This window comes from Phalangium opilio, unplaced genomic scaffold (assembly GCF_054372755.1).
Source record: "Phalangium opilio isolate 3A_F unplaced genomic scaffold, DU_Popi_V2 ptg000013l_1, whole genome shotgun sequence".
NCBI classification, from domain to species: Eukaryota; Metazoa; Arthropoda; class Arachnida; order Opiliones; family Phalangiidae; genus Phalangium; species Phalangium opilio.
This window is the reverse complement of record NW_028324148.1, coordinates 15,591,711-15,616,531: the sequence shown is the minus strand read 5'-3', so window position 1 is coordinate 15,616,531 and position 24,821 is coordinate 15,591,711. Positions and strand designations below refer to the sequence as shown.

The 24,821-nt window shown below is 40.4% G+C and overlaps 1 protein-coding gene across 5 annotated transcripts in view; it reads left to right on the top strand.

Annotated features, from left to right (window-relative positions):
* LOC149709557 (uncharacterized) overlaps positions 1–24,821 on the top strand; it is a 27,870-nt gene extending 3,049 nt beyond the window's left edge. Inside the window, exons 1-4 of one of the 5 annotated variants that reach the window (XM_089864929.1) lie at positions 21,406–23,307; positions 23,390–23,521; positions 24,437–24,562; positions 24,633–24,821. In XM_089864929.1, coding sequence (XP_089721055.1) covers positions 23,482–23,521; positions 24,437–24,562; positions 24,633–24,751 — 285 coding nt within the window. In that variant the 5' untranslated portion in view covers positions 21,406–23,307; positions 23,390–23,481 and the 3' untranslated portion in view covers positions 24,752–24,821. Of the gene's footprint in view, positions 1–21,405; positions 23,797–24,436; positions 24,563–24,632 lie in introns of those variants that run through there. The other 4 variants (XM_089864926.1, XM_089864925.1, XM_089864927.1 and 1 more) reach the window with 4 other exon arrangements.

Genomic DNA, 24,821 nt, shown 5'->3' with positions numbered 1-24,821 from the left:
GTAGCAGAGACCTGGGGGGACACTACTAATTTGCATAAGTTTACAGCATACCAATTTTTTTTGCATATGGCCGCCATTTTCAAAAGTTAACTTCCAAAATAATAATTTGCATAAATTCTACAAACTTTTTCTTGCATAAGGCCAGTATTTTCAATAGTTTGCAGCCAATATACTAAATTGCAAAAAATTCACCAGCAAACTTCCCCATGCATCTTGGAGTAGAAATTCCAAGCATGCAAAAAGCCGCTAATTTCAAAAGTTTGCTACAAGAATACTAATTTGCATAAATATACCGAAAGCTCGATAAAACTCATGGTTTTTTTCAAGGAAACCTATTAAGTTATTTACGCTCATAATTTAGCGATTAATTTTATAACATAATATCAAGGGTTTCACAGGTTTCAAACCAAATTTATTTTGCATAAAAAAGTATAAAACACGAAAACTCGATGAAACTCATGGTTTTTTCAAGGAAACTGTTATGTTTCGTGTTTAGTAAAAGTCACAGGTACTTAATTAACGAACATACTTTAATACTGATTGAGTTACAACAAAGATATTGAGAATGATTAATTCACGACTTAGAAAAACGTCTATATAGCTTAGTCTCTTCATTCGCTCTGTCACTCTACATCACTCTATCACGTGATGTTCATCTTGGAGCGCCGCCTTGCGGTCAATACACAACAGAAACTTATTAAGTTATTAATCAAAAATGTCTTGATTAGAATCAAGACCTAAAAAGTATCGATAAGACTGAGGTTATCACTTGTCTGAAGGATCAGATATTAATTTTTCTTTTTAATTGAAACTTAAATGCATGCTTAAGAAAAAAACAACGTTCCATTACCGTTTTCCGTTGAAATAAATTATTTTACTGCTAATCAATTTCAAAAATTTACTTATCTCGGCTTTTCGACCACAATTCCATTCCCCGAAAACATTTTATCATTACATTAATTAGTTTTGGGAGATAACGTGTCAAAATAACCTATAAAACAATAAAAAACTGTAATAGCGGTCTGTTTAGCCATGAAAACAACCTTTTCAAAGTTACAAGTACTATATAACCCTTTCGAGACTAACAGGACCTGAGCAAACTATAGCTTAACCTGCTACTAGTACGACCAGGGAGAATTGATGTAAACTGGAGTTGAAATTTCATCATGTGCGACCTGCGGCCCTGAAACTCTCCCATAGTCCCAGTGTGTGCAGAACATAATTTTTTCGCTGTTATCTGCCAAAATCAATCTTTCTAGGTAGTGTCGCCTCCTCACTTGAATTTTTCATGATGAATTAAGGTTTGAAGGAACAAAATTCTAGATTACTATTTTCACTACCATGTCCCTCTGCTAACTTGAAGCAAACTTTCCTCTCTTTTTGCTGCTCATTACCGGTGCCATTCCCTTGACTTTCTATTAGTTATAACTAATGAGTTTATTTATTTCAAACAAAAATATTAAAAAATGGATTCTTTTTCCTTTTGTGCTACTTTGAATTTACAAATGTATATAACGTTGTGCCGTGTCATGTCAAATAGTCTCTAACCATTGTTAGAAACTAGAGAGAGAAATTGGGCAGTAACACTGAGTAGTTTAGAGTGGCTAAGAGTGGCTAGAGTGGTTTAGAGTGGTTTAGAGTGGCTTCGTTTAGCTTCGTTTAGCTTCGTTTAGCTTCGATTAGCTTCGTTTAGCTTCGTTTAGCTTCGTTTAGCTTCGTTTAGCTTCGATTAGCTTCGTTTAGCTTCGTTTAGCTTCGTTTAGCTTCGTTTAGCTTAGCTTCGTTTAGCTTCGTTTAGCTTAGCTTCGTTTAGCTTCGTTTAGCTTAGCTTCGTTTAGCTTCGTTTAGCTTCGTTTAGCTTCGTTTAGCTTCGTTTAGCTTAGCTTCGTTTAGCCTAGTTTAGCTTAGCTTAGCTTCGTTTAGCTTCGTTTGGCTTAGCTTCGGTTAGCTTAGCTTCGTTTAGCTTAGCTTCGTTTAGCTTAGCTTCGTTTAGCCTAGTTTAGCTTAGCTTCGTTTAGCTTCGTTTAGCTTACCTTCGTTTAGCTTCGTTTAGCTTCGTTTAGCTTCGTTTTGCTTAGCTTCGTTTAGCTTCGTTTAGCTTCGTTTAGCTTAGCTTCGTTTAGCTTCGTTTAGCTTAGCTTCGTTTAGCTTCGTTTAGCTTCGTTTAGCTTCGTTTAGCTTAGCTTCGTTTAGCTTCGTTTAGCTTCGTTTAGCTTAGCTTCGTTTAGCTTCGTTTAGCTTAGCTTCGTTTAGCTTCGTTTAGCTTAGCTTCGTTTAGCTTCGTTTAGCTTCGTTTAGCTTAGCTTTGTTTAGCTTCGTTTAGCTTAGCTTAGCTTAGCTTAGCTTCGTTTAGCTTAGATTAGCTTAGCTTAGCTTCGTTTAGCTTCGTTTAGCTTCGTTTAGCTTAGCTTCGTTTAGCTTCGTTTAGCTTAGCTTCGTTTAGCTTCGTTTAGCTTCGTTTAGCTTCGTTTAGCTTAGCTTCGTTTAGCTTCGTTTAGCTTAGCTTCGTTTAGCTTCGTTTAGCTTAGCTTAGCTTCGTTTAGCTTCGTTTAGCTTCGTTTAGCTTAGCTTAGCTTCGTTTAGCTTCGTTTAGCTTAGCTTAGCTTCGTTTAGCTTCGTTTAGCTTAGCTTCGTTTAGCTTCGTTTAGCTTCGATTAGCTTCGTTTAGCTTCGTTCAGCTTAGCTTCGTTTAGCTTCGTTTAGCTTAGCTTCGTTTAGCTTCGTTTAGCTTAGCTTCGTTTAGCTTCGTTTAGCTTAGCTTAGCTTCGTTTAGCTTAGATTAGCTTAGCTTAGCTTCGTTTAGCTTCGTTTAGCTTAGCTTAGCTTCGTTTAGCTTAGATTAGCTTAGCTTAGCTTCGTTTAGCTTCGTTTAGCTTAGCTTCGTTTAGCTTCGTTTAGCTTCGTTTAGCTTAGCTTCGTTTAGCTTCGTTTAGCTTCATTTAGCCTAGCTTCGTTTAGCTTCGCTTAGCTTCGTTTAGCTTCGTTTAGCTTAGCTTCGTTTAGCTTCGTTTAGCTTCGCTTAGCTTCGCTTAGCTTCGCTTAGCTTCGTTTAGCTTAGCTTAGCTTCGTTTAGTTTCGTTTAGCTTCGTTTAGCTTCGTTTTAGCTTCGTTTAGCTTCGTTTAGCTTCGTTTAGCTTCGTTTAGCTTCGTTTAGCTTAGCTTCGTTTAGCTTCGTTTAGCTTAGCTTCGTTTAGCTTCGTTTAGCTTCGTTTAGCTTAGCTTCGTTTAGCTTCGTTTAGCTTAGCTTCGTTTAGCTTCGTTTAGCTTAGCTTCGTTTAGCTTCGTTTAGCTTAGCTTAGCTTAGCTTAGCTTCGTTTAGCTTAGATTAGCTTAGCTTAGCTTCGTTTAGCTTCGTTTAGCTTCGTTTAGCTTAGCTTCGTTTAGCTTCGTTTAGCTTAGCTTCGTTTAGCTTCGTTTAGCTTCGTTTAGCTTCGTTTAGCTTAGCTTCGTTTAGCTTCGTTTAGCTTCGTTTAGCTTAGCTTCGTTTAGCTTCGTTTAGCTTCGTTTAGCTTAGCTTCGTTTAGCTTCGTTTAGCTTAGCTTAGCTTCGTTTAGCTTCGTTTAGCTTCGTTTAGCTTAGCTTAGCTTCGTTTAGCTTCGTTTAGCTTAGCTTAGCTTCGTTTAGCTTCGTTTAGCTTAGCTTCGTTTAGCTTCGTTTAGCTTCGTTTAGCTTCGATTAGCTTCGTTTAGCTTCGTTTAGCTTCGTTTAGCTTAGCTTCGTTTAGCTTCGTTTAGCTTAGCTTCGTTTAGCTTCGTTTAGCTTAGCTTAGCTTCGTTTAGCTTAGATTAGCTTAGCTTAGCTTAGCTTCGTTTAGCTTCGTTTAGCTTAGCTTCGTTTAGCTTAGATTAGCTTAGCTTAGCTTCGTTTAGCTTCGTTTAGCTTAGCTTCGTTTAGCTTCGTTTAGCTTCGTTTAGCTTCATTTAGCCTAGCTTCGTTTAGCTTCGCTTAGCTTCGTTTAGCTTCGTTTAGCTTAGCTTCGTTTAGCTTCGCTTAGCTTAGCTTAGCTTCGTTTAGCTTAGCTTAGCTTCGTTTAGTTTCGTTTAGCTTCGTTTAGCTTCGTTTTAGCTTCGTTTAGCTTCGTTTAGCTTCGTTTAGCTTCGTTTAGCTTCGTTTAGCTTAGCTTCGTTTAGCTTCGTTTAGCTTAGCTTCGTTTAGCTTCGTTTAGCTTCGTTTAGCTTAGCTTCGTTTAGCTTCGTTTAGCTTAGCTTCGTTTAGCTTCGTTTAGCTTAGCTTCGTTTAGCTTCGTTTAGCTTAGCTTCGTTTAGCTTCGTTTAGCTTAGCTTCGTTTAGCTTCGTTTAGTTTAGCTTCGTTTAGCTTAGCTTCGTTTAGCTTCGTTTAGCTTCGTTTAGCTTAGTTTAGCTTAGTTTAGCTTAGCTTAGCTTCGTTTAGCTTAGTTTAGCTTCGTTTAGCTTAGCTTAGCTTCGTTTAGCTTAGCTTCGTTTAGCTTCGTTTAGCTTCGTTTAGCTTAGCTTCGTTTAGCTTCGTTTAGCTTAGCTTCGTTTAGCTTAGCTTCGTTTAGCTTAGCTTCGTTTAGCTTCGTTTAGCTTAGCTTCGTTTAGCTTCGTTTAGCTTAGCTTCGTTTAGCTTCGTTTAGCTTAGCTTCGTTTAGCTTCGTTTAGCTTCGTTTAGCTTAGCTTAGCTTCGTTTAGCTTAGATTAGCTTAGCTTCGTTTAGCTTAGATTAGCTTAGCTTAGCTTCGTTTAGCTTCGTTTAGCTTAGCTTCGTTTAGCTTCGTTTAGCTTAGCTTCGTTTAGCTTCGTTTAGCTTAGCTTCGTTTAGCTTCGTTTAGCTTAGCTTCGTTTAGCTTAGCTTCGTTTAGCTTCGTTTAGCTTAGCTTCGTTTAGCTTCGTTTAGCTTCGTTTAGCTTCGTTTAGCTTAGATTAGCTTAGCTTAGCTTCGTTTAGCTTAGATTAGCTTAGCTTAGCTTCGTTTAGCTTCGTTTAGCTTAGCTTCGTTTAGCTTCGTTTAGCTTCGTTTAGCTTAGCTTCGTTTAGCTTCGTTTAGCTTAGCTTCGTTTAGCTTCGATTAGCTTCGTTTAGCTTCGTTTAGCTTAGCTTCGTTTAGCTTCGTTTAGCTTAGCTTCGTTTAGCTTCGTTTAGCTTAGCTTCGTTTAGCTTCGTTTAGCTTAGCTTCGTTTAGCTTCGTTTAGATTCGTTTAGCTTCGTTTAGCTTAGCTTAGCTTAGCTTAGCTTCGTTTAGCTTAGCTTAGCTGCGTTTAGCTTAGCTTCGTTTAGCTTCATTTAGCTTAGCTTCGTTTAGCTTCATTTAGCTTAGCTTCGTTTAGCTTCGTTTAGCTTAGCTTCGTTTAGCTTCGTTTAGCTTAGCTTAGCTTAGCTTAGCTTCGTTTAACTTAGCTTAGCTTAGCTTAGCTTCGTTTGGCTTAGCGTCGTTTAGCTTCGTTTAGCTTAGCTTCGTTTAGCTTCGTTTAGCTTAGCTTAGCTTCGTTTAGCTTCGTTTAGCTTAGCTTAGCTTCGTTTAGCTTCGTTTAGCTTAGCTTCGTTTAGCTTCGTTTAGCTTAGCTTAGCTTCGTTTAGCTTCGTTTAGCTTCGTTTAGCTTAGCTTCGTTTAGCTTCGTTTAGCTTCGTTTAGCTTCGTTTAGCTTCGTTTAGCTTCGTTTAGCTTCGTTTAGCTTCTTTTAGCTTCGCTTAGCTTCGTTTAGCTTCGTTTAGCTTAGCTTCGTTTAGCTTCGTTTAGCTTAGCTTCGTTTAGCTTCGTTTAGCTTCGTTTAGCTTAGCTTAGCTTCGTTTAGCTTAGCTTCGTTTAGCTTAGCTTCGTTTAGCTTAGCTTCGTTTAGCTTAGCTTCGTTTAGCTTAGCTTCGTTTAGCTTCGTTTAGCTTAGCTTCGTTTAGCTTCGTTTAGCTTCGTTTAGCTTAGCTTCGTTTAGCTTCGTTTAGCTTAGCTTCGTTTAGCTTCGTTTAGCTTAGCTTCGTTTAGCTTCGTTTAGCTTAGCTTCGTTTAGCTTCGTTTAGCTTCGTTTAGCTTCGTTTAGCTTAGCTTCGTTTAGCTTCGTTTAGCTTAGCTTCGTTTAGCTTCGTTTAGCTTAGCTTCGTTTAGCTTCGTTTAGCTTAGCTTCGTTTAGCTTCGTTTAGCTTCGTTTAGCTTAGCTTAGCTTCGTTTAGCTTAGATTAGCTTAGCTTAGCTTCGTTTAGCTTCGTTTAGCTTAGCTTCGTTTAGCTTCGTTTAGCTTAGCTTCGTTTAGCTTCGTTTAGCTTAGCTTCGTTTAGCTTCGATTAGCTTCGTTTAGCTTCGTTTAGCTTAGCTTCGTTTAGCTTCGTTTAGCTTAGCTTCGTTTAGCTTCGTTTAGCTTAGCTTCGTTTAGCTTCGTTTAGATTCGTTTAGCTTCGTTTAGCTTAGCTTAGCTTAGCTTAGCTTCGTTTAGCTTAGCTTAGCTGCGTTTAGCTTAGCTTCGTTTAGCTTCATTTAGCTTAGCTTCGTTTAGCTTCATTTAGCTTAGCTTCGTTTAGCTTCGTTTAGCTTAGCTTCGTTTAGCTTCGTTTAGCTTAGCTTAGCTTAGCTTAGCTTCGTTTAACTTAGCTTAGCTTAGCTTAGCTTCGTTTGGCTTAGCGTCGTTTAGCTTCGTTTAGCTTAGCTTCGTTTAGCTTCGTTTAGCTTAGCTTAGCTTCGTTTAGCTTCGTTTAGCTTAGCTTAGCTTCGTTTAGCTTCGTTTAGCTTCGTTTAGCTTCGTTTAGCTTAGCTTCGTTTAGCTTCGTTTAGCTTAGCTTAGCTTCGTTTAGCTTCGTTTAGCTTCGTTTAGCTTAGCTTCGTTTAGCTTCGTTTAGCTTCGATTAGCTTCGATTAGCTTCGTTTAGCTTCGTTTAGCTTAGCTTCGTTTAGCTTCGTTTAGCTTCGTTTAGCTTCGTTTAGCTTCGTTTAGCTTCGTTTAGCTTAGCTTCGTTTAGCTTCGTTTAGCTTCGTTTAGCTTAGCTTCGTTTAGCTTAGCTTAGCTTCGTTTAGCTTAGCTTAGCTTCGTTTAGTTTCGTTTAGCTTCGTTTAGCTTCGTTTTAGCTTCGTTTAGTTTCGTTTAGCTTCGTTTAGCTTCGTTTTAGCTTCGTTTAGCTTCGTTTAGCTTCGTTTAGCTTAGCTTCGTTTAGCTTCGTTTAGCTTAGCTTCGTTTAGCTTCGTTTAGCTTAGCTTCGTTTAGCTTCGTTTAGCTTAGCTTCGTTTAGCTTCGTTTAGCTTAGCTTCGTTTAGCTTCGTTTAGCTTAGTTTAGCTTAGTTTAGCTTAGCTTAGCTTCGTTTAGCTTCGTTTAGCTTCGTTTAGCTTAGCTTCGTTTAGCTTCGTTTAGCTTCGTTTAGCTTAGCTTCGTTTAGCTTCGTTTAGCTTAGCTTCGTTTAGCTTCGTTTAGCTTCGTTTAGCTTAGCTTCGTTTAGCTTCGTTTAGCTTCGTTTAGCTTAGCTTCGTTTAGCTTCGTTTAGCTTAGCTTAGCTTCGTTTAGCTTAGCTTAGCTTCGTTTAGCTTCGTTTAGCTTAGCTTAGCTTCGTTTAGTTTCGTTTAGCTTCGTTTAGCTTCGTTTTAGCTTCGTTTAGCTTCGTTTAGCTTCGTTTAGCTTAGCTTCGTTTAGCTTCGTTTAGCTTCGTTTAGCTTAGCTTCGTTTAGCTTCGTTTAGCTTAGCTTCGTTTAGCTTCGTTTAGCTTAGCTTCGTTTAGCTTCGTTTAGCTTAGCTTCGTTTAGCTTCGATTAGCTTAGTTTAGCTTAGTTTAGCTTAGCTTAGCTTCGTTTAGCTTCGTTTAGCTTAGCTTCGTTTAGCTTCGTTTAGCTTCGTTTAGCTTAGCTTCGTTTAGCTTCGTTTAGCTTAGCTTCGTTTAGCTTCGTTTAGCTTCGTTTAGCTTAGCTTCGTTTAGCTTCGTTTAGCTTAGCTTCGTTTAGCTTCGTTTAGCTTCGTTTAGCTTCGTTTAGCTTAGCTTCGTTTAGCTTCGTTTAGCTTAGCTTCGTTTAGCTTCGTTTAGCTTAGCTTCGTTTAGCTTCGTTTAGCTTAGCTTCGTTTAGCTTCGTTTAGCTTAGCTTAGCTTCGTTTAGCTTAGATTAGCTTAGCTTAGCTTCGTTTAGCTTCGTTTAGCTTAGCTTCGTTTAGCTTCGTTTAGCTTCGTTTAGCTTAGCTTCGTTTAGCTTCGTTTAGCTTCGTTTAGCTTCGATTAGCTTCGTTTAGCTTCGTTTAGCTTAGCTTCGTTTAGCTTAGCTTCGTATAGCTTCGTATAGCTTCGTTTAGCTTAGCTTCGTTTAGCTTAGCTTCGTTTAGATTCGTTTAGCTTCGTTTAGCTTAGCTTAGCTTAGCTTAGCTTCGTTTAGCTTAGCTTAGCTGCGTTTAGCTTAGCTTAGCTGCGTTTAGCTTAGCTTAGCTTAGCTGCGTTTAGCTTAGCTTCGTTTAGCTTCATTTAGCTTAGCTTCGTTTAGCTTCATTTAGCTTAGCTTCGTTTAGCTTCGTTTAGCTTAGCTTAGCTTAGCTTCGTTTAGCTTCGTTTAGCTTAGCTTAGCTTAGCTTAGCTTCGTTTAACTTAGCTTAGCTTAGCTTAGCTTCGTTTGGCTTAGCGTCGTTTAGCTTCGTTTAGCTTAGCTTCGTTTAGCTTCGTTTAGCTTCGTTTAGCTTAGCTTAGCTTCGTTTAGCTTAGCTTCGTTTAGCTTAGCTTCGTTTAGCTTAGCTTCGTTTAGCTTAGCTTCGTTTAGCTTAGCTTCGTTTAGCTTCGTTTAGCTTAGCTTCGTTTAGCTTCGTTTAGCTTCGTTTAGCTTAGCTTCGTTTAGCTTCGTTTAGCTTAGCTTCGTTTAGCTTCGTTTAGCTTAGCTTCGTTTAGCTTCGTTTAGCTTAGCTTCGTTTAGCTTCGTTTAGCTTCGTTTAGCTTCGTTTAGCTTAGCTTCGTTTAGCTTCGTTTAGCTTAGCTTCGTTTAGCTTCGTTTAGCTTAGCTTCGTTTAGCTTCGTTTAGCTTAGCTTCGTTTAGCTTCGTTTAGCTTCGTTTAGCTTAGCTTAGCTTCGTTTAGCTTAGATTAGCTTAGCTTAGCTTCGTTTAGCTTCGTTTAGCTTAGCTTCGTTTAGCTTCGTTTAGCTTAGCTTCGTTTAGCTTCGTTTAGCTTAGCTTCGTTTAGCTTCGATTAGCTTCGTTTAGCTTCGTTTAGCTTAGCTTCGTTTAGCTTCGTTTAGCTTAGCTTCGTTTAGCTTCGTTTAGCTTAGCTTCGTTTAGCTTCGTTTAGATTCGTTTAGCTTCGTTTAGCTTAGCTTAGCTTAGCTTAGCTTCGTTTAGCTTAGCTTAGCTGCGTTTAGCTTAGCTTCGTTTAGCTTCATTTAGCTTAGCTTCGTTTAGCTTCATTTAGCTTAGCTTCGTTTAGCTTCGTTTAGCTTAGCTTCGTTTAGCTTCGTTTAGCTTAGCTTAGCTTAGCTTAGCTTCGTTTAACTTAGCTTAGCTTAGCTTAGCTTCGTTTGGCTTAGCGTCGTTTAGCTTCGTTTAGCTTAGCTTCGTTTAGCTTCGTTTAGCTTAGCTTAGCTTCGTTTAGCTTCGTTTAGCTTAGCTTAGCTTCGTTTAGCTTCGTTTAGCTTCGTTTAGCTTCGTTTAGCTTAGCTTCGTTTAGCTTCGTTTAGCTTAGCTTAGCTTCGTTTAGCTTCGTTTAGCTTCGTTTAGCTTAGCTTCGTTTAGCTTCGTTTAGCTTCGATTAGCTTCGATTAGCTTCGTTTAGCTTCGTTTAGCTTAGCTTCGTTTAGCTTCGTTTAGCTTCGTTTAGCTTCGTTTAGCTTCGTTTAGCTTCGTTTAGCTTAGCTTCGTTTAGCTTCGTTTAGCTTCGTTTAGCTTAGCTTCGTTTAGCTTAGCTTAGCTTCGTTTAGCTTAGCTTAGCTTCGTTTAGTTTCGTTTAGCTTCGTTTAGCTTCGTTTTAGCTTCGTTTAGCTTCGTTTAGCTTCGTTTAGCTTAGCTTCGTTTAGCTTCGTTTAGCTTAGCTTCGTTTAGCTTCGTTTAGCTTAGCTTCGTTTAGCTTCGTTTAGCTTAGCTTCGTTTAGCTTCGTTTAGCTTAGCTTCGTTTAGCTTCGTTTAGCTTAGTTTAGCTTAGTTTAGCTTAGCTTAGCTTCGTTTAGCTTCGTTTAGCTTCGTTTAGCTTAGCTTCGTTTAGCTTCGTTTAGCTTCGTTTAGCTTAGCTTCGTTTAGCTTCGTTTAGCTTAGCTTCGTTTAGCTTCGTTTAGCTTCGTTTAGCTTAGCTTCGTTTAGCTTCGTTTAGCTTCGTTTAGCTTAGCTTCGTTTAGCTTCGTTTAGCTTAGCTTAGCTTCGTTTAGCTTAGCTTAGCTTCGTTTAGCTTCGTTTAGCTTAGCTTAGCTTCGTTTAGTTTCGTTTAGCTTCGTTTAGCTTCGTTTTAGCTTCGTTTAGCTTCGTTTAGCTTCGTTTAGCTTAGCTTCGTTTAGCTTCGTTTAGCTTCGTTTAGCTTAGCTTCGTTTAGCTTCGTTTAGCTTAGCTTCGTTTAGCTTCGTTTAGCTTAGCTTCGTTTAGCTTCGTTTAGCTTAGCTTCGTTTAGCTTCGATTAGCTTAGTTTAGCTTAGTTTAGCTTAGCTTAGCTTCGTTTAGCTTCGTTTAGCTTAGCTTCGTTTAGCTTCGTTTAGCTTCGTTTAGCTTAGCTTCGTTTAGCTTCGTTTAGCTTAGCTTCGTTTAGCTTCGTTTAGCTTCGTTTAGCTTAGCTTCGTTTAGCTTCGTTTAGCTTAGCTTCGTTTAGCTTCGTTTAGCTTCGTTTAGCTTCGTTTAGCTTAGCTTCGTTTAGCTTCGTTTAGCTTAGCTTCGTTTAGCTTCGTTTAGCTTAGCTTCGTTTAGCTTCGTTTAGCTTAGCTTCGTTTAGCTTCGTTTAGCTTAGCTTAGCTTCGTTTAGCTTAGATTAGCTTAGCTTAGCTTCGTTTAGCTTCGTTTAGCTTAGCTTCGTTTAGCTTCGTTTAGCTTCGTTTAGCTTAGCTTCGTTTAGCTTCGTTTAGCTTCGTTTAGCTTCGATTAGCTTCGTTTAGCTTCGTTTAGCTTAGCTTCGTTTAGCTTAGCTTCGTATAGCTTCGTATAGCTTCGTTTAGCTTAGCTTCGTTTAGCTTAGCTTCGTTTAGATTCGTTTAGCTTCGTTTAGCTTAGCTTAGCTTAGCTTAGCTTCGTTTAGCTTAGCTTAGCTGCGTTTAGCTTAGCTTAGCTGCGTTTAGCTTAGCTTAGCTTAGCTGCGTTTAGCTTAGCTTCGTTTAGCTTCATTTAGCTTAGCTTCGTTTAGCTTCATTTAGCTTAGCTTCGTTTAGCTTCGTTTAGCTTAGCTTAGCTTAGCTTCGTTTAGCTTCGTTTAGCTTAGCTTAGCTTAGCTTAGCTTCGTTTAACTTAGCTTAGCTTAGCTTAGCTTCGTTTGGCTTAGCGTCGTTTAGCTTCGTTTAGCTTAGCTTCGTTTAGCTTCGTTTAGCTTAGCTTAGCTTCGTTTAGCTTCGTTTAGCTTAGCTTAGCTTCGTTTAGCTTAGCTTAGCTTCGTTTAGCTTCGTTTAGCTTCGTTTAGCTTAGCTTCGTTTAGCTTCGTTTAGCTTCGATTAGCTTCGTTTAGCTTAGCTTCGTTTAGCTTCGTTTAGCTTCGTTTAGCTTAGCTTCGTTTAGCTTCGTTTAGCTTCGTTTAGCTTAGCTTCGTTTAGCTTCGTTTAGCTTCGTTTAGCTTAGCTTAGCTTCGTTTAGCTTCGTTTAGCTTCGTTTAGCTTAGCTTCGTTTAGCTTCGTTTAGCTTCGTTTATCTTAGCTTCGTTTAGCTTCGTTTAGCTTCATTTAGCTTCGATTAGCTTCGTTTAGCTTCGTTTAGCTTCGCTTAGCTTCGTTTAGCTTCGTTTAGCTTCGTTTAGCTTCATTTAGCTTCGATTAGCTTCGTTTAGCTTCGTTTATCTTAGCTTCGTTTAGCTTCGTTTAGCTTCATTTAGCTTCGATTAGCTTCGTTTAGCTTCGTTTAGCTTCGCTTAGCTTCGTTTAGCTTCGTTTAGCTTCGTTTAGCTTCATTTAGCTTCGATTAGCTTCGTTTAGCTTCGTTTAGCTTCGCTTAGCTTCGTTTAGCTTCGTTTAGCTTCGTTTAGCTTCGTTTAGCTTGCTAAGCTAAGCTAAGCTAAACGAAGCTAAGCTAAACGAAGCTAAACGAAGCTAAGCTAAACGAAGCTAAACGAAGCTAAGCTAAATGAAGCTAAACGAAGCTAAACGAAGCTAAGCTAAACGAAGCTAAACGAAGCTAAACGAAGCTAAACGAAGCTAAACAAAGCTAAACGAAGCTAAGCTAAACGAAGCTAAACGAAAACGAAGCTAAACGAAGCTTAACGAAGCTTAACGAAGCTAAACGAAGCTAAAGGAAGCTAAACGAAGCTAAGCTAAACGAAGCTAAACGAAGCTAAGCTAAACGAAGCTAAACGAAGCTAAGCTAAACGAAGCTAAACGAAGTTAAACGAAGTTAAACGAAGCTAAACGAAGCTAAACGAAGCTAAGCTAAACGAAGCTAAACGAAGCTAAACGAAGCTAAACGAAGCGAAGCGAAGCGAAGCTAAACGAAGCTAAACGAAGCTAAACGAAGCTAAACGAAGCTAAGCTAAACGAAGCTAAGCTAAACGAAGCGAAGCTAAACGAAGCTAAACGAAGCTAAGCTAAACGAAGCTAAACGAAGCTAAACGAAGTTAAACGAAGTTAAACGAAGCTAAACGAAGCAAAACGAAGCTAAACGAAGCTAAACGAAGCTAAGCTAAACGAAGCTAAACGAAGCGAAGCGAAGCTAAACGAAGCTAAACGAAGTTAAACGATGCTAAACGAAGCTAAACGAAGCTAAAAGAAGCTAAACGAAGCTAAACGAAGCTAAACGAAGCTAAGCTAAACGAAGCTAAGCTAAACGAAGCTAAACGAAGCTGAGCTAAACGAAGCTAAACGAAGCTAATCTAAGCTAAACGAAGCTAAACGAAGCTAAGCTAATCTAAGCTAAACGAAGCTAAGCTAAGCTAATCTAAGCTAAACGAAGCTAAGCTAAGCTAAACGAAGCTAAACGAAGCTAAGCTAAACGAAGCTAAACGAAGCTAAGCTAAGCTAAACGAAGCTAAACGAAGCTAAGCTAAACGAAGCTAAACGAAGCTAAGCGAAGCTAAAGGAAGCTAAAGGAAGCTAAACGAAGCTAAACGAAGCTAAACGAAGCTAAACGAAGCTAAGCTAAACGAAGCTAAACGAAGGTAAACGAAGCTAAGCGAAGCTAAACGAAGCTAAACGAAGCTAAGCTAAACGAAGCTAAACGAAGCTAAACGAAGCTAAGCTAAACGAAGCTAAACGAAGCTAAGCCAAACGAAGCTAAACGAAGCTAAGCTAAACGAAAATAAGCTAAACGAAGCTAAGCTAAACGAAGCTAAGCTAAACGAAGCTAAACGAAAATAAGCTAAACGAAGCTAAGCTAAACGAAGCTAAACGAAAATAAGCTAAACGAAGCTAAACGAAAATAAACGAAACGAAGCTAAACGAAGCTAAACGAAGCTAAACGAAGCTAAGCTAAGCTAAACGAAGCTAAGCTAAGCTAAACGAAGCTAAACGAAGCTAAGCTAAACGAAGCTAAACGAAGCTAAGCTAAACGAAGCTAAACGAAGCTAAGCTAAATGAAGCTAAACGAAGCTAAACGAAGCTAAACAAAGCTAAACGAAGCTAAACGAAGCTAAGCTAAACGAAGCTAAACGAAAACGAAGCTAAACGAAGCTTAACGAAGCTTAACGAAGCTAAACGAAGCTAAGCTAAACGAAGCTAAGCTAAACGAAGCTAAGCTAAACGAAGCTAAGCTAAACGAAGCTAAACGAAGCTAAGCTAAACGAAGCTAAACGAAGCTAAACGAAGCTAAGCTAAACGAAGCTAAACGAAGCTAAACGAAGCTAAACGAAGCTAAGCCAAGCTAATCTAAGCTAAGCTAAACGAAGCTAAGCTAAGCTAAGCGAAGCTAAACGAAGCTAAGCTAAACGAAGCTAAACGAAGCTAAGCTAAACGAAGCTAAACGAAGCTAAGCTAAACGAAGCTAAACGAAGCTAAACGAAGCTTAACGAAGCTAAACGAAGCTAAACGAAGCTAAAGGAAGCTAAAGGAAGCTAAACGAAGCTAAACGAAGCTAAACGAAGCTAAGCTAAACGAAGCTAAACGAAGCTAAGCTAAACGAAGCTAAGCGAAGCTAAACGAAGCTAAACGAAGCTAAGCTAAACGAAGCTAAGCTAATCGAAGCTAAACGAAGCTAAGCTAAACGAAGCTAAACGAAAATAAGCTAAACGAAGCTAAGCTAAACGAAGCTAAACGAAGCTAAACGAAGCTAAGATAAACGAAGCTAAACGAAGCTAAACGAAGCTAAGCTAAACGAAGCTAAACGAAGCTAAGCTAAGCTAAACGAAGCTAAACGAAGCTAAGCTAAGCTAAACGAAGCTAAGCTAAACGAAGCTAAGCTAAGCCAAGCTAAGCTAAACGAAGCTAAGCTAAGCTAAGCTAAGCTAAACGAAGCTAAACGAAGCTAAACGAATCTAAAGGAAGCTAAACGAAGCTAAACGAAGCTAAGCTAAACGAAGCTAAGCTAAACGAAGCTAAGCTAAACGAAGCTAAACGAAGCTAAGCTAAACGAAGCTAAGCTAAACGAAGCTAAACGAAGCTAAGCTAAACGAAGCTAAACGAAGCTAAGCTAAACGAAGCTAAACGAAGCTAAGCTAAACGAAGCTAAACGAAGCTAAACGAAGCTAAGCTAAACGAAGCTAAACGAAGCTAAGCTAAACGAAGCTAAACGAAGCTAAGCTAAACGAAGCTAAACGAAGCTAAACGAAGCTAAACGAAGCTAAGCTAAGCTAATCTAAGCTATACGAAGCTAAGCTAAACGAAGCTAAGCTAAGCTAAGCTAAGCTAAACGAAGCTAAGCTAAACGAAGCTAAACGACGCTAAACGAAGCTAAGCTAAACGAAGCTAAACGAAGCTAGGCTAAACGAAGCTAAACGAAGCTAAGCTAAACGAAGCTAAACGAAGCTAAACGAAGCTAAGCTAAACGAAGCTAAGCTAAACGAAGCTAAACGAAGCTAAACGAAGCTAAGCTAAGCTAATCTAAGCTAAACGAAGCTAAGCTAAACGAAGCTAAGCTAAGCTAAGCTAAGCTAAACGAAGCTAAACGAAGCTAAGCTAAACGAAGCTAAGCTAAACGAAGCTAAACGAAGCTAAACGAAGCTAAGCTAAACGAAGCTAAACGAAGCTAAACGAAGCTAAGCTAAACGAAGCTAAGCTAAACGAAGCTAAAAGAAGCTAAGCTAAACGAAGCTAAACGAAGCTAAGCTAAGCTAAACTAAGCTAAACGAAGCTAAGCTAAACTAAGCTAAACGAAGCTAAGCTAAACGAAGCTAAACGAAGCTAAGCTAAACGAAGCTAAGCTAAGCAAAACGAAGCTAAACGAAGCTAAACGAAGCTAAGTGAAGGTAAACGAAGCTAAACGAAGCTAGGCTAAACGAAGCTAAGCTAAGCAAAACGAAGCTTAACGAAGCTAAACGAAGCTAAACGAAGCTAAGTGAAGCTAAACGAAGCTAAACGAAGCTAAATGAAGCTAAACGAAGCTAAACGAAGCTAAGATAAACGAAGCTAAACGAAGCTAATCGAAGCTAAGCTAAGCTAAACGAAGCTAAACGAAGCTAAGCTAAGCTAAACGAAGCTAAGCTAAGCTAAGCTAAGCTAAACGAAGCTAAACGAAGCTAAACGAAGCTAAACGAAGCTAAACGAAGCTAAGCTAAACGAAGCTAAACGAAGCTAAACGACGCTAAACGAAGCTAAGCTAAACGAAGCTAAACGATGCTAAGCTAAGCTAAACGAAGCTAAGCTAAGCTAAACGAAGCTAAGCTAAACGACGCTAAACGAAGCTAAGCTAAACGAAGCTAAACGAAGCTAAGCTAAACGAAGCTAAGCTAAGCTAAACGAAGCTAAGCTAAACGAAGCTAAGCTAAGCTAATCGAAGCTAAACGAAGCTAAACGAATCTAAACGAAGCTAAACGAAGCTAAGCTAAACGAAGCTAAACGAAGCTAAGCTAAACGAAGCTAAACGAAGCTAAGCTAATCGAAGCTAAACGAAGCTAAACGAAGCTAAATGAAGCTAAGCTAAGCTAAGCTAAACGAAGCTAAACGAAGCTAAGCTAAACGATGCTAAACGAAGCTAAGCTAAGCTAATCTAAGCTAAACGAAGCTAAGCTAAGCTAAGCTAAGCTAAACGAAGCTAAACGAAGCTAAGCTAAACGAAGCTAAACGAAGCTAAGCTAAACGAAGCTAAACGAAGCTAAGCTAAACGAAGCTAAACGAAGCTAAGCTAAACGAAGCTAAACGAAGCTAAACGAAGCTAAGCTAAACGAAGCTAAACGAAGCTAAGCTAAACGAAGCTAAACGAAGCTAAGCTAAACGAAGCTAAACGAAGCTAAGCTAAACGAAGCTAAACGAAGCTAAGCTAAGCTAAACTAAGCTAAACGAAGCTAAGCTAAACGAAGCTAAGCTAAACGAAGCTAAGCTAAGCTAAACTAAGCTAAACGAAGCTAAGCTAAACGAAGCTAAACGAAGCTAAACGAAGCTAAGCTAAGCAAAACGAAGCTAAACGAAGCTAAACGAAGCTAAGTGAAGCTAAACGAAGCTAAACGAAGCTAAGTGAAGCTAAACGAAGCTAAACGAAGCTAAGCTAAACGAAGCTAAGCTAAGCAAAACGAAGCTAAGCTAAGCAAAACGAAGCTAAACGAAGCTAAGTGAAGCTAAACGAAGCTAAACGAAGCTAAATGAAGCTAAACGAAGCTAAACGAAGCTAAGATAAACGAAGCTAAACGAAGCTAAGCTAAACGAAGCTAAACGAAGCTAAGCTAAGCTAAACGAAGCTAAGCTAAGCTAAAACGAAGCTAATCGAAGCTAAGCTAAACGAAGCTAAACGAAGCTAAGCTAAACGAACCTAAACGAAGCTAAGCTAAGCTAAACGAAGCTAAGCTAAGCTAAACGAAGCTAAACGAAGCTAAACGAAGCTAAGCTAAACGAAGCTAAACGAAGCTAAGCTAAACGAAGCTAAACGAAGCTAAGCTAAGCTAAACGAAGCTAAGCTAAACGAAGCTAAGCTAAGCTAAGCTAAGCTAAACGAAGCTAAACGAAGCTAAACGAAGCTAAACGAATCTAAACGAAGCTAAACGAATCTAAACGAAGCTAAACGAAGCTAATCTAAACGAAGCTAAACGAAGCTAAGCTAAACGAAGCTAAACGAAGCTAAGCTAAACGAAGCTAAACGAAGCTAAGCTAAACGAAGCTAAACGAAGCTAAGCTAAGCTAATCTAAGCTAAACGAAGCTAAGCTAAGCTAAGCTAAGCTAAACGAAGCTAAACGAAGCTAAGCTAAACGAAGCTAAACGAAGCTAAACGAAGCTAAGCTAAACGAAGCTAAGCTAAGCTAATCTAAGCTTAACGAAGCTAAGCTAAGCTAAGCTAAGCTAATCTAAGCTTAACGAAGCTAAGCTAAGCTAAGCTAAGCTAAACGAAGCTAAACGAAGCTAAGCTAAACGAAGCTAAACGAAGCTAAGCTAAACGAAGCTAAACGAAGCTAAACGAAGCTAAGCTAAACGAAGCTAAACGAAGCTAAACGAAGCTAAGCTAAGCTAAACTAGGCTAAACGAAGCTAAGCTAAACGAAGCTAAGCTAAACGAAGCTAAACGAAGCTAAGCTAAACGAAGCTAAACGAAGCTAAACGAAGCTAATCGAAGCTAAACGAAGCTAAACTAAGCTAAACGAAGCTAAACGAAGCCACTCTAAACCACTCTAAACCACTCTAAACCACTCTAAACCACTCTAGCCACTCTTAGCCACTCTAAACTACTCAGTGTTACTGCCCAATTTCTCTCTCTAGTTTCTAACAATGGTTAGAGACTATTTGACATGACACGGCACAACGTTATATACATTTGTAAATTCAAAGTAGCACAAAAGGAAAAAGAATCCATTTTTTAATATTTTTGTTTGAAATAAATAAACTCATTAGTTATAACTAATAGAAAGTCAAGGGAATGGCACCGGTAATGAGCAGCAAAAAGAGAGGAAAGTTTGCTTCAAGTTAGCAGAGGGACATGGTAGTGAAAATAGTAATCTAGAATTTTGTTCCTTCAAACCTTAATTCATCATGAAAAATTCAAGTGAGGAGGCGACACTACCTAGAAAGATTGATTTTGGCAGATAACAGCGAAAAAATTATGTTCTGCACACACTGGGACTATGGGAGAGTTTCAGGGCCGCAGGTCGCACATGATGAAATTTCAACTCCAGTTTACATCAATTCTCCCTGGTCGTACTAGTAGCAGGTTAAAGGAATAGCGACATCTAAAGAAAACCTTACTTTTTTGAGAGTTTAAACTATTCTGATTCCAAAAATATGCTTGATTAATATTTAAATATGAAGGAAAACACAGAAAAAACACTTTGAAAACTTGAAATTTGGGGGGAAAAAAGCAAATTTGCGGAGAAGATTTTTGGCGGGTTTTCTCGTTGCTACGTCACTCACGGCATCTCGCGGAAACGCCAAGCGCGCGCGCCCGAGACTCCCGAGTATACTAATGCCGCGCGAATCTGAATAAATTAGGCTTAACGCGGCGCGCGCGGAGACACTAACAGGCGTCACGCGACATCTAGAGAGAAAATTTCTCCTTACTACGTCATCAAACGAAACAAAATTTTAACTAGGCCTTTTCCAAATACTCTACTTTGATTGCAATTTTATAAATTGCTACGAAACCAAATAAAAAAGTAAACATATCATAATTAACTAGATTTTTCAAGGATTTTTTTCGTATTTTAAGTTTGTGGGTGACGAAAATTATGTCACTGACACTTTAAGCTATAGTTTGCTCAGGTCCTGTTAGTCTCGAAAGGGTTATATAGTACTTGTAACTTTGAAAAGGTTGTTTTCATGGCTAAACAGACCGCTATTACAGTTTTTTATTGTTTTATAGGTTATTTTGACACGTTATCTCCCAAAACTAATTAATGTAATGATAAAATGTTTTCGGGGAATGGAATTGTGGTCGAAAAGCCGAGATAAGTAAATTTTTGAAATTGATTAGCAGTAAAATAATTTATTTCAACGGAAAACGGTAATGGAACGTTGTTTTTTTCTTAAGCATGCATTTAAGTTTCAATTAAAAAGAAAAATTAATATCTGATCCTTCAGACAAGTGATAACCTCAGTCTTATCAATACTTTTTAGGTCTTGATTCTAATCAAGACATTTTTGATTAATATCTGTTCCTTCAGTCTTCATTTTAATTAAGAATGTTAAGAAACTGTTTTACATTTTCAAAATCTTCACTTAGCAGAAACATGTATAAATGGGACCATAACTTTAGCTCAATCAGACATTTATTTATAATGATACTTAAAAAAAACGTATATCATTAAAAGTTTGTATTCTTATTGTAATTAACATAATACAATTTTTTACAATCATTTATTGAAACGCGAGGCGCCCCCCTAAAAATTCCAGAAATAGGACCAATTTGACAATTTTTAAAAATGCTGATTTATGTCCGTTTAACATTTAGCTCAAACGAAGCTAAACGAAGCTAAACGAAGCTAAGCTAAACGAAGCTAAGCTAAACGAAGCTAAACGAAGCTAAACGAAGCTAAGCTAAACGAAGCTAAACGAAGCTAAGCTAAACGAAGCTAAGCTAAGCTAAGCTAAGCTAAACGAAGCTAAACGAAGCTAAACGAAGCTAAGCTAAACGAAGCTAAACGAAGCTAAGCTAAACGAAGCCAAGCTAAACGAAGCTAAGCTAAGCTAAACGAAGCTAAGCTAAACAAAGCTAAGCTAAGCTAAACGAAGCTAAACGAAGCAGGGGGTAACAGTAGGGGGTAACAATATGGACACAGCAGGGGGTAACAATATGGACACAGCAGGGGGTTACAGTATGGAAACAGCAGGGGGTAACAATATGGACACAGCAGGGGGTCACAGCACGGGGTCCCAGCAGGGTGTAACAGTATGGAAACAGCAGGGGGTCCCAGCAGCGGGAAACAGCAGGGGGTAACAATATGGACACAGCAGGGGGTCCCAGGAGGGGGTAACAGTATGAAAAAAGCAGGGGGTAACAGTATGGAAACAGCAGGGGGCAACAATAGGGACACAGCAGGGGTTCACAGCAGGGGGTCCCAGCAGGGGGTAACAGTATGGAAACAGCAGGGGGTAACAGTAGGGGGTCCCAGCAGGGGGTAACAGTAGGGGGTCCCAGCAGGGGGTAACAGTAGGGGGTTCCAGCAGGCGGTAACAGCAGGGGGTAACAGTATGGGGTCCCAGCAGGGGGTAACAGCAGGGGTCCCAGAAGGGGGTAACAGTAGGGGGTCCCAGCAGGGGGTAACGGTAGGGGGTCCAGCAGGGGGTAACATTAGAGGGTCCCAGCAGGGGTCCCAGAAAGGGGTAACAGTAGGGGGTCCCAGAAGGGGGTAACAGTATGGAAACAGCAGGGGGTCCCAGCAGGGGGTAACAGTAGGGGGTCCCAGCAGGGGGTAACAGTAGGGGGTTCCAGCAGGCGGTAACAGCAGGGGGTAACAGTATGGGGTCCCAGCAGGGGGTAACAGCAGGGGTCCCAGAAGGGGGTAACAGTAGGGGGTCCCAGCAGGGGGTAACAGTATGGAAACAGTACGGGGTCCCAGCAGGGGTAACAGTATGGAAACAGTAGGGGGTCACAGCAGAGAGTCCCGGCAGGGGTTCACAGCGGGGGGTCCCAGCAGGGGTTCACAGCGGGGGTCCCAGCAGGGGGAAACAGTACGGGGTCCCAGCAGGGGGTAACAGTAGGGGGTCCCAGCAGGGGGTAACAGTAGGGGGTCCCAGCAGGGGGTAACAGCAGGGGGTCCCAGCAGGGGGTAACAATATGGACACAGCAGGGGGTAACAGCAGGGGGTCCCAGCAGGGGGTAACAATATGGACACAGCAGGGGGTCACAGCACGGGGTCCAAGCAGGGGGTAACGGTATGGAAACAGCAGGGGGTCCCAGCAGGGGGAAACAGCAGAGGGTAACAATATGGACACAGTAGGGGGTCACAGCAGGGGGTAACAGTAGGGGGTCCCAGCAGGGGGTAACAATATGGACACAGCAGGGGGTAACAGTATGGAAACAGTAGGGGGTCCCAGCAGGGGGTTACAGCAGGGGGTCCCAGCAGGGGTTCACAGCGGGGGATAACAGTATGGAAACAGTACGGGGTCCCAGCAGGGGTAACAGTATGGAAACAGTAGGGGGTCCCAGCAGGGGTTCACAGCGGGGGTCCCAGCAGGGGGTAACAGTAGGGCGGTCTCAGCAGGGGGTAACAGTATGGAAACAGCAGGGGGTAACAATATGGACACAGCAGGGGTAACAGTATGGACACAGCAGGGGGTCCCAGCAGGGGGTAACCGTATGGAAACAGTAGGGGGTCCCAGCAGGGGGTAACAGCAGGGGTCACAGCAGGGGGTAACAGCAGGGGGTCCCAGCAGGGGTTCACAGCAGGGAGTCTCAGCAGGGGGTAACAGTATGGGGTCCCAGCAGGGGGTAACAGTATGGAAACAGTAGGGGGTCCCAGCAGGGGGTAACAGCAGGGGTAACAGTATGGAAACAGCAGGGGGTCGCAGCAGGGGTTCCCAGCAGGGGGTAAAAATATGGACACAGCAGGGGGTCCCAACAGGGGGTAACAGTAGGGGGTAACAGTATGGAAACAGCAGGGGGTCCCAGCAGGTGGTAACAGTATGGAAACAGCGGAGGGTAACAGCGTGGGGTAACAATATGGACACAGCAGAGGGTCCCAGCAGGGGTTTACAGCAAGGGGTCCCAGGAGGGGGTAACAGTATGGAAACAGCAGGGGGTAACAGTAGGGGGTCACAGCAGGGGGTCCCAGCAGGGGGTAACAGTATGGAAACAGCAGGGGGTAACAGCAGGGGGTCCCAGCAGGGGGTAACAGTAGGGCGTCCCAGCAGGGGGTAACAGTAGGGCGTCCCAGCAGGGGGTAACAATATGGACACAGCAGGGGGTAACAGCAGGGGATCCCAGCAGGGGGTAACAGTATGAAAACAGCAAGGGGTCCCAGCAGGGGTTCACAGCAGGGGGTAACAGTAGGGCGTCCCAGCAGGGGGTAACAGCAGGGGGTCCCAGAAGGGGGTAACAATATGGACACAGCAGGGGGTCCCAGCAGGGGGTAGCAGTATGAAAACAGCAAGGGGTCCCAGCAGGGGTTCACAGCAGGGGTCTCAGCAGGGGTTCACAGCAGGGGGTAACAGTATGGGGTCCCAGCAGGGGGTAACAGTATGGAAACAGCAGGGTGTCCCAGCAGGGGGTGACAGTAAAACCCAATAAAATTGCATAAAAAGACAATTAAACTCAAGAAAACTGCGTAAAAAGACAATAAAACCCAAGAAAACAGCATAAAAAAAATAAAACCTAATAAAACTGCATAAAAAGACAATAAAACCAATAAAACAGCATAAAAAGAAAATAAAACCCAATAAAACAGCGTAAACAGACAATAAAACCCAATGAAACAGCGTAAAAAGACAATAAAACCCAATAAAACAGCGTAAAAAGACAATAAAACTCAAGAAAACTGCATAAAAAGACAATAAAACACAAGAAAACTGCATAAAAAGACAAAACCCAAGAAAACTGCATAAAAAGACAATAAAACCCAAGAAAACTGCATAAAAAGACAATAAAACCCAAGAAAACTGCATAAAAAGACAATAAAACCCAATAAAACTGCATAAAAAGACAAAACCCAATAAAACAGCGTAAAAAGACAATAAAACCCAATAAAGCAGCGTAAAAAGACAATAAAACTCAAGAAAACTGCATAAAAAGACAATAAAACCCAATAAAACAGCATAAAAAGACAATAAAACCCAATAAAACAGCATAAAAAGACAATAAAACCCAAGAAAACAGCATAAAAAGACAATAAAACCCAAGAAAACAGAATAAAAAGACAATAAAACCCAATAAAACAGCATAAAAAGACAATAAACCCCAATAAAACTGCATAAAAAGACAATAAAACCCAATAAAACTGCATAAAAAGACAATAAAACCCAATAAAACTGCATAAAAAGACAATAAAACCCAATAAAACAGCATAAAAAGACAATAAACCCCAATATATAACAGCATTTAAAGACAAAACAACGTAGAAACACGATAAAACTGCATAAACAACATTAAAACAATACAAAAACCGAATAAAGCCCTTAAATAACTCTAGAACCACTTTAGAGGAGAGTAAATTTTTATATTTTTAAATATTTAAAACTACGAAACCAAAATTTCGAACTTGAAAAACATGTGTTTTCTGTATTTGTCATAAACTGTACGTGTAAATGTAGGTCAAGAATATATACAGCGACTAGGAATAATTCAGTAACCATTTTCTCAACGTTGCTCAATCTGGCAACGCATTTTAGTGCGCTACATCTAGGAAATCGTAATTAGAAGACGGATAGCAGCACCCAAGACCGACCTACAAAACCCGCTTAGAAATAAACACAAGATATATATGGGGGCGCAACGATTCCAATTTGCAGTATACATTCCAGGTTGATCCATACCGCCGTACTAATACTCGCTTTTAAAAGCAGATGTATAATATACGCCCACAACCTACGTTTATCATGACTGTTTTGATGAAAAACCAGATGTTGTTGTAGAATTTTCCTCATTTTGCGCAAGTACCAGCACCAGTCTCATTAGAGTCCTTAGCGTCTAACCAGATATCATTGCCGATCTTCTCACAGCCTAAATATGTTGTCCATTCCGACCGTTTTCGCTTTTATGACTTTCGCCGCCTTGGTCGCGTCTCAGTCGAAGCCAAGTAAGATTTCCTCAAATTCGGTGCCCCTTCAGAACAGAAGTCAGTTCAGTTCAATTAAACTTTCTCTAAATTGGAAAAAAGGCCAGAAATCAGTAATCAAAAATGATTTCAAAGTCATGCACGACGAGGGCAAGGTTCTTCTCTTCCTTCACGGGACCCGAACACTTTCAGATCTCCTTTTAAGTGTTAGGTTTAATCTCTTTAGTACAGATATGACACAAACACTGATTACGAACTTAGTCCAGTTTTTACTGTTGACCTATAACCTCTTAACGACTTCATGGTACATTTTGGAGTAGACCAAGCCACTCAAATATTATAAAATCCGCATTATTAGTAGTGCTGTAGTCTTTCAGCAGCTTGGGTTTATCTTTCCAATGGGCATTTTGGGGTCACTGATAGTGTATAACACCCGCAATATCTAGGTTCAGGTAGTCTTTAAACATCTTAATTGGTTTCAATTTTCCAATGGGCATTTTGGGGGTCAACCAAGCCACTGAAATTCTGTAGCATTACACTGACAGTCTTAGTTCAGCGGCGCGATCTTAACTTTTCATTGGGAATTTCCAATTTTGGGTTGACCCGAGCCACTCAAAGTCTATAACACCCGCAATCTCATTAACCAATGGTCATTTTGTAGAGTGCGATTTTAGGGATTGCGGTCTAAAGCAATGCGAGTACGCTGGAGCTGCCGAGGACTTTTATTGCGACTCTGGTTCCTGCAAAGGCACTTACGATTGTTCACCCGTCGTATCCAATAACAACCGTAATTAAATCGTAGTTAACTTTTCTAATTAACGTCCAATTAATACATTATAATTGCCGAATAATTTTAGTGTGCGACGCATTCCGGTGTTCGGTGATAAAGTGTACCAAGACCATGCTGAAATGCGACAGTTCCAAGTGTTCAGGCAACTACAACTGCAACCCGGCCATCTCATCGTGCCAAGCCTAAAATTAATGAGATAAAGCTCCCAAAATGTACTTCTTGAAAACATTAAAAATTAAAATGAGCTAAAAAAGAA